At 39.8% G+C, this 12,966-nt stretch overlaps 1 protein-coding gene across 1 annotated transcript in view; it reads right to left on the bottom strand.

Annotated features, from left to right (window-relative positions):
• Positions 1-12,966, bottom strand: part of Oseg1 (intraflagellar transport protein Oseg1) — a 57,236-nt gene that overhangs the window by 11,018 nt on the left and 33,252 nt on the right. Inside the window, exons 17-25 of the mRNA XM_076192028.1 lie at positions 11,953-12,119; positions 11,700-11,810; positions 10,365-10,528; positions 9,627-9,771; positions 8,314-8,407; positions 7,572-7,672; positions 4,265-4,373; positions 3,884-4,052; positions 2,384-2,619 (exon numbers count right to left, since the gene is read on the bottom strand). Of these exons, the coding sequence (XP_076048143.1) occupies positions 2,384-2,619; positions 3,884-4,052; positions 4,265-4,373; positions 7,572-7,672; positions 8,314-8,407; positions 9,627-9,771; positions 10,365-10,528; positions 11,700-11,810; positions 11,953-12,119 (1,296 nt within the window). The remainder of the gene's footprint in view (positions 1-2,383; positions 2,620-3,883; positions 4,053-4,264; positions 4,374-7,571; positions 7,673-8,313; positions 8,408-9,626; positions 9,772-10,364; positions 10,529-11,699; positions 11,811-11,952; positions 12,120-12,966) is intronic.

The raw sequence follows: 12,966 nt of genomic DNA, 5'->3' as shown, positions 1-12,966 counted from the left end.
TAAATGCATAGGTATAGTTAAAATAATAAACAAACAGGTAAATAGTAAATAATAATAAATTGACATATAACTGATAATAAATGAAAGTCAGACAGACAAATGATAACAAAACAAAAACAAATAATATAAGATAAATTATAATCATTACAGCATCTTACTTAGGTATTTATCTAAATGATTCTTAAAGCTTCGAACTGAACTACATTGCACTACCTGTGCAGGAAGTTTATTCCATTCATTAACTACACGGTTGGCAAAGTTGTTTCTACCTACTTCCAAATTGAATCTATTTCTGGACAGTTTGAGACCATTGTTCCTTGTCTGATTCTCATTCAATGTGAAAATTTTGTCACTTTTGATGTTGTCAATTCCCTTTAAAATCTTAAAGACCTGTATCAAGTCACCTCTGAGTCTACGCTTTTTTAGGGAAAACAGATTCATGTGCTTTAGTCGATTTTCATATGATTTATTTTTTATATTTGGAATCAGTTTTGTGGCTCGCCGTTGTACTTTTTCCAGTCTGTCAATGTCTTTAATGAGATTCGGTGACCATACGGAAACAGCATATTCCAAATGTGGACGAACTAACGATTTATATAGCTTGTTAATGAGTGATGGACTTTTGAAATCAAAAGATCGCGCAATGAGTCCCAGAATCTTATTTGCTTTCTCAGAGGCTGAAATACACTGCTTGGATGATTTGAGGTCGTTACTGATAATTACGCCGAGATCTTTTTCACTATCCACTTTTGTTAACGAATTTCCAAATAACTTGTGATCGTACTTACTGTTATTTTTACCTATGTGCATTACCTTGCATTTACTTGTGTTAAATTTCATTAGCCACTTTTCAGACCATTGCTGTAATTTATCTAAATCTTCTTGAATATCTAATTGGTTTGAGTGATCATTTGCCACTCCGCACAGTTTTGTATCATCAGCAAATTTGGAAACAGTAGATTTTAGTCCATGGTCTATATCATTCATATATACTATGAATAGAAGTGGCCCAAGAACGGAACCCTGAGGAACTCCACTTGCAACACTTTTCCATCCAGAAGTTTTTCCATTTAAAACAACTCTCTGTTTTCGGCCATTCAACCAATTACTAGTCCAACCTAATAGGCTACCACTTATTCCATGCAAAGCTAATTTATTAAGTAGTCTTTCGTGTGGGACGGTATCAAAAGCTTTTGCAAAGTCTAGATATACTAAACCTATATTGTTTCTTTTGTCATAATTCGAGATAGCTGTGTTGTAGAATTTGAGTAAGTTAGTCACGCAAGAACGTTTCCGTCTGAAACCATGCTGGCTATCATTTATCAAACGGTTACTTTCTAAATGATATTCGATAGCATCTCTGATGATAGTTTCCATTATTTTTCCTACGATTGAAGTCAAACTTATAGGCCTATAATTATTTGGTTTCTTTTTGTCACCTTTTTTGAATATGGGAGTAACGTTAGCTAGCTTCCATTCTCTTGGGACATCTCCGGATATGATGGATTTCTTGAAAATAATTTCTAATGGAACAACAATTATACATGGATGGGGTGGTGTGAGAGGTAAATGCAAGGGTGGTGGATCAGGGATTGGAGATAGTTAAGGAAAATGGAGAAAAGTGGGAGATGGGCCAGTTGTTGTTTGCGGACGACATTGCACTTGTGTCGGGATCGGGGGAGGGATTGAGGAGGTTGGTGATGGAGTTTGGCAAAATGTGCAAAAGAAGGAAGCTGAAGATAGAATGAGAGAAGAAAGACTAGTAAAAGTGGTGTGGAATGTGGAAGGCAGAGGTGGAAGGAGCGAACATAAGGGGGCGACCTAGGATGAGATGGATGGATGGGGTAAAAGGGGCTCTGGGGAAGGACGGGAGAGGACAGAAGACGGGTGAATGGAGAATGGTTGTATATGGATGATGTTGTGATCCACGAGGTAAAATGGGTGGGGGATAGGGGGTGAGGGAGTATGTGTGAGAACAATTTGACGCAGTCCGAAGGGATTTCTCCCCATCTTCTCCTTTTCTGCATGAAGGGACGGAAAGGGGGGGGGGAGGTTGCCGATTTAATGAAGTGGCCTTGCTGTGGATGTGCTGTGTCTTGCAACACTGCTTCTGACCCAGGGAAGTGAGCGACATGCAGGGATGACCCATCATCCAGGAGGAGCCAAGATAAGAGGGAGGGAGGAGGGGTGGATGGGAGTGGAGTATGTGGGGATGGAATGGGTGGGAATGTATTAGGGTGGAAATGGTCTTTATGCCTTTGTTTTTTGGCTACCTCCCTTGTATGGGGGAAAAAGCCTTTGGTATATGTATGTATTGTTTGAGCTTGGGCTATATGTGTGTATGCATGTATATATGCATGTATGAAATAAACAAAATCCATACATAAAAGCTCATGAGGTTTGCAGTGAACGGATCATCTTGAGGACCGTGACTTGGGGATGATTCAAGAGTGAGAGCTTGTGCATCTCCAGATTCCGTTTCTTTCCAACGACCATCGTCTTCGTTGTCGCCATCTCCTGTACCAATATTTTGAGAGCTGTTCGACTGCTGTATGAGTCGAAGAGCTTCCTCATCTGTTAGACTTTCATCTAACACAAATTCTACAACAGGAAGAATTTCTGAAAGGAAAGATTGATGTGTACATTAGTAAATGCATAATGCCTCTAAGGGGATAAGACTTTTACTATACAGTCAATCCTTCAGCAACACAAGTAAATGGTCCCATGACACCACCACCATTGCTCAAAATTATGTTGTTTGAGGTTAAGAATTAATGGAAAATTCTAACTGGCTCCAGAACACCCCAGAGTAATTGCTATAAAAGGTTTTAAATGGTAACCAGGCTCACTATATCTCTATTTTGCTCTTAAGAGATTTATTTTTTTCTTAAGAAACCTTTTTTAATATAAAATCATCAGAAACAAATTACAAGTGTATTTGAACTCTTACAGAAAGTATTTAATCCAACCCTGCAATGACATCATAGAGTCTTCAGTAGCTCAATGTTTCAGTGCATTGTTTGAGGGTGATATTTTCTTTAAATCATTGTCATTCTTATATCACATTTGTTGAGACATTCTGACAAGTTCAAGTGGGTGGGAAAAGGAAAGACTGTAACCTTAATCCAAGTTTTATTCTTAACTAGTTTTGCTACAAGCTTTTTCAAAAGAACCTTGTAGTGAAACTAGTCAAGAATAAAACTCACATTAAGACTCCAGTCTTTCCTCTTCCCACCCACTTCACATATCACATTGCTCAAGAGTTGATTGTGTATTTAAATTTCAGTATCATGTAGAGCACCCTCAAGTGAGCCTATTTAGCTTTTTAATTAGGATTCTTTGTCACTGTACATGATTATTAACAGTCCTCATCAGATCTGTTCCCAGGTCATAAATATCCCTCCACTACACCACCTATATCCATTCTCTACAATTAAACAGCACAAAGAAGAACAGAAAGAAAATTCAGGTCACATGAAGAATTGTCACACCAGAACACCCACATGAAGAATCGTCACCCCATGAGATCCCACCTGAAGAACTGTCACCCCATATGCCGAATATCAACAGTGGAATAAAGATTAGATTAGGTTAGGTTAGGTGAGATTACGTTAGGTTATGTTAGGTTAGATTAGGTTGAATGAAGGTTATGATTATTGTCATCAACTTAATACAAACAAAGAATCGTGAACCCAGGATGGCCCACATGAAGAATTGTCACCCTAAGATAGCCCACATGAAGAATTTTCACCCTGTTGAAGTCTGGGGTGACGATTCTTCACATGATCCGAAATTCATTATAAAAACAAGACAAACACACAGATGCATTGAATGAAGCTGACCCAAACTTATATTCAGTGAAGATAATATCAAGACAACTCACCAAAGGACACAAAAGAAAAAACGAATGGCTGCGAACAATTGACACACTGGTTGCCTGCATTATTGATGAGTGGATTGGTGGTGGAGCATCGATAACACAGTGGCTGATGTTCCTCACTATCATGAAATGGTTTGGCTCGAATTTTAAGACTTGCAAGCTCTACGTCCTCCTGCATTAAAAAGGGACAATATCAGAGTATGTAAACCAGTATGACATACTAAATAATTTCATACATAATAATGAATAAAGAAGTGTAATTTTCAAACAACTTAAGCAGGAAGGAATGAAAGGGTTAAGGATTTTCCTCTTCCATATCAAGTAACCTTCTTTAGAGGGTAATGGCATACAAGTTCAAAACTAAATAAAGATATGCACTCTTACCTGAAATCTTTGAGGTATCCTGAGTGCTTGTAATTTATCAAGAACAAATCTTGCTAATTTGTAAGCTTCAAGATTCCTTGCTTGTTTGGCTAGAGTGTACAGTGTTGAACTGGTAGCTAATTAAGGACAAATGTACCCAATAGTCCATAGTATACTTATTACCATAAAAAAATCACTACTCTTCATCATGTACAACAGAAAACTGGTAAAATCTATACAACTTCCTAAATATTCATACATATACAAAAAAAGTTTTTTCACCCTGAGGCTAGGCCAATACACTTGCCCTACACTCATCTCACACCAATCCAAAAGCTTGTTCTTTGTCCCCTTGATATTTACATATTTAATATTCACTGATGTGGATTTGGATGTTTTTCTAGAAAGATATGATATAACTACAATTTACAACTACAACCAGCTGAGTGCAACAAAAAGAAAAAGCTACACCAGCAGTATGTTATTGAAACTCTATCTATATACCAAAATCTTTTTTTCCTTTATCAAGAAGGTAGCCAAGTGAAAAGGCATGCACCCACTCCCACCCATGGGCCACTTCCCCCTTACAAAGGAGGTAGCCAAGTCGAAAGCCATACACCCACTCCCATCCACCACCCTTTCTTCCCTCTCATCTTAGCTCTTCATGGATGACAGGTCATCTCTGTATCCAGCCCAATGCCCTGGGTTAGAAGCAATGCAGCAAGGCAAAGGACATCTACAGCAAGTCCACTTTGCTTAATCAACAACCCCCCTTCTGATTAGCTATTGAAACAGCTACAATAATCTACCACCTGTACAACACAATACATCTACACAAACCTATGTTCATACTTGGATCACAAAACAAGCTCTTCAAGATCAACCATTAAATTACCTACCCCATCAAACCACTCTAGACATCATCCTCACAGACAAATCTCTCCAAAGAGAACCAATGGGCTGATGAAAGATCAGTAGGATGGTTTGGACACATGGAAAGAATGAGTGATGAAAAATTAGTAAAAGAGGTGTGGAAAGCACAGGTGGGGGTTGTGAACTTGAGGAGATGACCAAGGATGAGATGAATGGATGGGGTGGAGGGGGCATTGAGCAAGAGGGGAATGTCTGTTGAGCAAGGGAGAAGGCAGGAGATAGGAATGAGTGGAGAGTGACTGCATATAGATGATACTATTATATGAGGAAGGGAGGGGCAGAGGATGGGGGGGACTAGAGGGTACTTATGTGTGAAAGATATTTTGACACAGCCAGAAGGGAATTCTTTCCACTTTTTCTTTTTTCTGCATGAGGGGATGGTGAGGGGAGTTGCCAATCAAGTGAAATGGCCTTGCTATGGATGCACTGTGCATTGTTACACTGCTCCTGACCCAGATCAGTGGGTGGGATACAGAAATGGCCCCGTCATCCATGAGGAGCTAAGATGAGAGGGGGTAAAGGGTGGTAGATGGGAGTGGAATGGGTGGGAGTAGATAAGTGCCTTTGACTTGGCTAACTCCCTTATAAGAAGGTAGAAACCTTTTGGTATATAGATACACAGAAGAGAAGGAATTCCATACTTCCCTAATACTCCATCTGATAACTTATCTCCTACTCGAACATTAAGATACCCCAAAACCAGAACATTTAAATTGTTCTCAAAACTTTCTACACACTCATTTTCATAAATTTAAAATGCTTTCCTTTCCTCTTCATTTTTCTCACTAAAGGAACCACATGCATTCAAAAAAGCCCATATCTCCATCCTAACTTCACTTTCACCCCATTATTCTCAATAAAACTTACATACATGCATATACAAATGGCTATTTCCCCCTTACAAAGGAGGTAGCCAAAAAACACCCATTCCATTCCCAACATAATCCACTCCCATTTACTACCCTTCCCTCCCTCTTATCCTGGCTCCTCCTGGATGATGGGTCATCTCTGCATCTCACCCACTGCCCAGTGCATCCACAGCAAAAAAGGCATAGAAACCACTCCTACCCATTCCATCCTCTACATACTCCACTCCCCATTACCCTCTTCCCTCCCTCTTATCTTGGCACCTTCTGGATGATGGGTCATCCCTGCATCTTGTCCACTGCCCTGGGTCGGAAGCAGTGTCGCAAGACACTGCACATCCACAGCAAGGCCGTTTCATTAAATTGGCAACCCCTCCTTTCTATCCCCTCATGCAGAAAAGAAGCTGGAGAGAAATCCTTTCGGGCAGCATCAATTTATTTCTCATACATACCCCCCCCCCCACTCCTCATGTATCACAGCATCATTCATACACAACCATTCTCCATTCATCCCTACCTTCTGTCCTCTCCCATCCTTCCTCAACAGACACTCCCCTCTTTCCCAATGCCCCTTTTACCCCATCCATCCATCTCATCCTAGGTCCTTCCACCCTTGCCTTCCACACCTCTTTTATTAATCTTTCTTCAATCATTCTTTCCATGTGTCCAAACCATCCCAATACTCTTTCATCGACCCTATCTCCCAACTCCCTTTCCACCCCCTTTATCCTCCTCACCTCCTCATTTCTCACTCTATCCAGCCTAATAACCCATATCATACTTCTCAGACACCTCATCTCACACACATTCAAACTCCTCCTCTCTTATGTTTCATGTTTCTGCCCCATACAGTGCTGTTGGCACAATCACTCCTTCATACAATCTCCTCTTAGCATCTATTCCCAAATGTCTATTTCTCATTACACTTTTTAATTCACCAAGGCATTTACTTGCTTCTCTCAATCTACATTCTACCTCCACCTCCACTCCTCCCTTTCCTGCCACATTCACACCCAGGTATCTAAAACTATCCACTTCCTCCAGTGTCTCTCCCTTAATACTCATTTCCAGTCTGCTGCTACTCTCTCCCCTTGCACATCTCATCACCTTACTTTTACCCACATTTATTTTCAACTTCCTTTTATTGCACACCTTCCTAAACTCTGTCGCTAACTTCCTCAATACCTCCTCTGATCCTGCCACAAGCACAGTGTCATCAGCAAACAACAACTGGCTTATATCCCACTTTTCTTCATCTTTTTTAACCATCTCCAATCCTTCACCCACTACCCTTGCATTTACCTCTCGCACCACCCCATCCATGTATAAATTGAACAGTCAGGGCAACATAACTATAAGAATGACAAAATCAATCAAAAGCTGGCTTATCATGTATACACATTCCTTAAGCACTATCTTATAGGAACTGAGTACATTTGAAATATCAAATTATCTCACCTTTCAACTGGTTATGCTTTCACAAGCATCTATCTAATTACATGAAAAAAATATCTGCATACAAAGGATACAATTTGGAGATACTTGTTGGGTGCATAAACATAAGTTCATGCATCAGGAAGCGGGATATGTTGAATAGAGCCTCTGGCATATAAGATGTAAAAGGCTCATCCTGTAACGAAGTTAATTTACAAAATTAAATTTATTAAAGAAAAATTTAAGAAATTTATTTGGTTTAACATTATGAACTCTCCCCTTTCAGGAGAGTAGGATGGTGCCCCTTACAGAGGACTTTGTAGGGTGGGATTTAATGACCCATTGCCTTGATTCAACTCACCTGTGACAGGGTGATTTGAACCAAGGGCAAGAGAAATTTGAGAAATTCATTTAAGAGAAATTAAAGAAATTCATATAAGAGAAATTTGAGAAATTCATTTAAGATAAATTTAAGAAATTTTCTTAAAAGAAATTTAAGACATTTATCTAATCTTTCAGAAATATTGGCAAAGTATATATCTGAATGATTTCTTCATAACACAACAGTTCAAGTCTATAAATACCTTTACTCAAGCATAGATTGAGAATACTTTCTCCAAAATGCTTGGGATCCAAAGTGTTTTATATTTCAGATTTTTTTTTCTTATTTTGGGATTTTTTTATGATTATCTACAATTACTCTGGTTAGTTACTCATTATATGAGTTTCAATGATGGAAGTGAGGGTCATGATTCACTCTGTCATCTGTCTTGCAGGACCATAACTTCCAGGTAATCATCACTGGTCCCACAGAGAGAATAATGTAAAATAACTTACCATATAACGCTGAATGGTATGGTAGACATAATACATTGAAGCCCACTTCTGGTATGTACGGAATTTGGTCATCATTGGCACATTTTCTTCATCGCTGGAGGAAAGATAAAAGTGAAAAATCATTTGTTTAATCTCAGTAATGGTAGTTATGTCATACCTCTCCAAAACATATCCAAATCCACATCTATAAATACATACGGACATACATATACCTATGGCTCTTTCCCCCTTACCCGGTAGGTAGCCAAAGTCAAAAGGGATAATTCCACTCCCATCCATTTCATTCCCATCCACCACCCTTCCCTCCCTCTCATCTTAGCTCCTCATGGATGGTGGGTCATCCCTGCATCTCGCTCACTGCCCTGGGTCAGAAGCAATGCAGCAAGACACAGCACATCCTCAGCAAGGCCACTTTATTTAATTGGCAACTCTCCCTCTCCTTCCCCTCATGCAGAAACATTGAAGATGGGGAGAAATCCATTTGGGCTGTGTCAAAATATCATTCACACATAACCAGTCCCTAACCCCCAATCACCCACCCACCCACTCCCTTCCATTCATCATAGTATCATCTATACACAGACATTCTCCACTCACTCCTATCTTCTGCTTTCTCACTTCCTGAACAGACATCCCCCTCTTGACCAACAACCCTGCCACCCCATCCATCCATCTCATTCTCAGTCACCCCCTTATGTTCACTCTACCCACCTCTGCTTTCCATAATTCTTTTACTGATCCTTCTTCATTCATCCAAACCATCCCAATACTCTTTCATCAACCCTATCTCCTGTCTCCTTTTCCACCCCCGATCTTCTCCTCACCTCCTCGTTTCTCACTCTATCCAACCTTGTAACCCCTACCATACTTCTCAGACATTTCATCTCAAACACATTTAACTCACTGTTTATTTTATATCTATATATACTAAATATAAATATCTGGATCCACAATACTGAAAAATCACCATCAGGTCCAACTCTTGTTTTAACCCAATTCTAAGCAGGTGAACACAAACTACCCCAAAGAGGAGTGGTTATTGAGCACCTCATCCATCATCTCTTTATGTATTTGCACTTTGTCTCCAATTTCTGTTCTTTAAGAATGGTCAACAATGGCGTAAAACCAACATTAAACTGAACACGAAATTCATCCCGGCCAACACACTGCCTCCAGTATCACTTCAGTCTGAGATACCTTTAGTTCAAACATTGATGCATTACATCTTTGTATAAATTGCATGTAATGTGATAACAGTACATAGTGTCGGGTTTATAACAATATCCCCACTAAGAAATAAAGAAACACTTTACCTTTCACCAGCAATGTCAAGACACTGCATTGAAAGCATCCAGTAATAATAGCCAGCATCATCAAAGCGGTTTTCATTGACAGCATTGGTTGTTAATTGCTCAAGCACACGGAAAGCTTCATCTGGTTTGCCTGCTTTGTGGAATGCTGCAAGTAACATAAAAGATAATGTAAAGTATATTAATTTCATTACCTTTGGCATATTATCTAACCCCCCAAACCAATGTAATTACATTCCATTTACATGTAAATACCAGTGAGTTTTCCCCTCTGAGTCTGAAACTTATTTTGGAGAGATGTTTGTTTATGATGTTGTATTGTTGTTTTGGTTATGGAGCCAAGAATGGGAAATGAATTTTATACATAAATATACAAGGGAGGTTGCTAAAGTCAAAGGCATAAATCCACTCTCACCCATTTCATCCCCACAAACTCCACTCCCATTTACCACCCCTCCCTCCCTCTTATCTTGGCTCCTCCCAGATGATGGGTCATCCCTGCATCTCGCCCACTGCCCTGGGTCAGAAGCATTACAGCAAAACACAGCACATCCACAGCAAGGATATGGATTAAGTTGGAACTGTACATAAACTTGAGGCTAAGTATGATAAATTAGAGGGTAGGAGATGGGATCCAACAAGCATCTCTCCTTTCCTGTATACTGCATATAGGTAAAATAGGTAAATACATACATAAGATAATACAAAGTTCTTCCCAGAGCACTTCATTACAACACAAACCTTTCTGAGCTTGAAGGAAATTATCCTGTTCTGCAAGAGAAGTGGCATAAGGAACGTAGACCAGCTGCTTGTACTCAGGATGCTTCTCTGCCAAAGAGAAAGCTTCTTCCCAGTCCTTTGCTTCAACATACAGTTCTACCACACTTTTAATTTCACCCATTTTCCTGAAAAATAGATATGCAAATATTATTTTACTTTCTCTGCACATAAGAGAATTGGGCCCTGAAAAATAAATTATCTTAAAACAACTGGAGAGAGAGAGAGAGAGAGAGAGAGAGAGAGAGAGAGAGAGAGAGAGAGAGAGAGAGAGAGAGAGAGAGAGAGAGAGAGAGAGAGAGAGAGAGAAAGAGAAGGAGAAAAGAGAGAGAGGGGGAAAGAGAGAGGGAGAAAAGAGAGGAAGAAAAGAGAGAGGGAGAAAAGAGAGAGAGGAAGAAAAGAGAGATAGGGAGAAAAGAGAGTGGGAGAAAAGAAAGGAAGAAAAGAGAGTGAGAAAAAAGAGAGTGAGAAAAGAGAGAGAGGGAGGAAAAGAGAGGGAGAAAAAAGGGGGAAGGAGAAAAGGAGAGGGAGAAAAAAGAGAGGGAGAAAGAGGGATAAAAAAGAGAGAGGGGGGGAGGGAGAGAGAGATAGTTAGACACACCTGCCCTAGAATACAACAAGTTAAAATTAATAATGTTAATAACAATGACTACCCATTTTTGGCAATGTTGGAAGAAATTACACATAGCTATATTTGCAAAAAGTATCTATGTATACACTGATAGGCTTCTTTCCCTTTATTAACCCCTTCCATACGGTGCCGCACACGTAGGCGTCATGGGGAGCGAGTGTATTCGTGAGGCTGCCATATCGGCGTCTTGATTATATTTATTGTAGTCGCCCCTCCATAATGACATTCTTTCTAATTCTTTTGTAATCGCATTTTCTATGGTTATCAAAATTCACGGGTGAAGAGAGAACGATCGATATAAGCGGTGACTATATTTTATGATGCGAGTATTATTACGACACGTCGTACGGCTGGCATTGGTTGCTGCCACCGAGATCTAAGTCCATGACGCCTACGTGTGCGGCACCGTATGGAAGGGGTTAAGGATGTAGCCATTCAAGGCATGCACCTACCTCTACCCAACCTATTCCCCTCCATCATCCATTTCCTTTATATCTTATCTTTTTGTGGATGAAAGGTCATCCACATTACCCATTACCCACATTTGAAGCAATCCAGCAATACACATAATTTTTTTTCCAAATGAATTGAAAAAATATATATACAAACATACATATATACGTACATATACCAAGGGCTTTTCCCCCCCTTAAAGAATATATACTTACCTGTAAATTTCAGCAGCATAGGTGAGAGACCCAAGGCGCTGTAAGTGCTGAGCGCAGAGCTTCAGGGCCTGACCATCTGCCTTGTCTGCTTTACGTCCAACATCCACTAACCTGTGTTCAAGCATAAAAAGTCAGATAAAAACTCCACAATCCTCTAATATCAAAGTAAATGAAGAGAACACTCTGATAATAGATAAAAAAAAAAAGTCAACATGTTTGAGTTCATGATACTACAAAAGCACAAGATACTCACATATCCACCCATCCATTTTCTCCCATAATTTCGATGGCCTTTAGTGTTTCCCCTGCTGAGATGTACATTTCTGCCGCAGCTCTCGGTTCATTTATGTTCTTTGCCCAGTCTGCTTTCTTCTTGATCAGTAGTTTCTTGTCTGTTGTGTCATCTGACCCAAGGAATTCCTAATCCAATAAGATAAAATCAATTAATCAATTTCCCTAATACATAGGTTGACTAAGTAAAAGCATATTTCTACCCTGACTATGTGGACAGACAGTGGGGAGTGGTTGTGTGTGGATTAATAATTTTGACACAGACTAAAGGGATTTTTCCCCATCTTTAATTTCCACATGAGAGGATGGAGAGGGGTTCACCATGTAAGTGAAGTGTCCTTGCCGTGGATGTGCTGTGTCTTACTGTATTGCCCTGACCTGGGCAATAGGCAGGAGATGGGGTGACCCTTCATTCACGAGGAACTAAGATGAGAGGGAAACAAGGGTGGTGGATGGGAGTGGACGCATATCTTTGACTTGGCCATCTCCCTTATAAGGGGAAGAAGCCCTTGTAATAAATGGACAGACTATGTGGAAGAAAAGTATGAATAAAGAGGGGACCTTGTCCCATTGTTCCGACCCGTTTAATAATCGTTCATTAGATGCTAGGGGGCATAGTGGGAGTATTTTTGGCCTTTTGGTATATATATGTATGCATAAGCACAATAAACTTTCTTTTGTAAGTTCGAATCCATATATGCTATACGTATGTATGCATATAAACATAATGACATTTCTTTTGTAAGTTCAATTCAATATACCCATACCTGTGCTATATATATGTATGTATAAGCACATGATGAAAGAGTGTTGGGATGGTTTGGATGCATGGAAAGAATGAGTGAAGAAAGACTGGTAAAAGAGGTGTGGAAGGCAGAGGTGGAAGGAGTGAACTTGAGGGGTCGACCTAGGATGAGATAGATGGATGGGGTTAAATGGGTTTTGGGAAAGAGGGGAATGTCTGTTGAAGAAGGAC

The sequence above is a fragment of the Oratosquilla oratoria genome, chromosome 10, assembly GCF_046742065.1.
Source record: "Oratosquilla oratoria isolate Oo_2021 chromosome 10, ASM4674206v1, whole genome shotgun sequence".
In the NCBI taxonomy this organism is placed as follows: domain Eukaryota; kingdom Metazoa; phylum Arthropoda; class Malacostraca; order Stomatopoda; family Squillidae; genus Oratosquilla; species Oratosquilla oratoria.
This window is presented reverse-complemented; position numbering and strand designations above follow the sequence as displayed.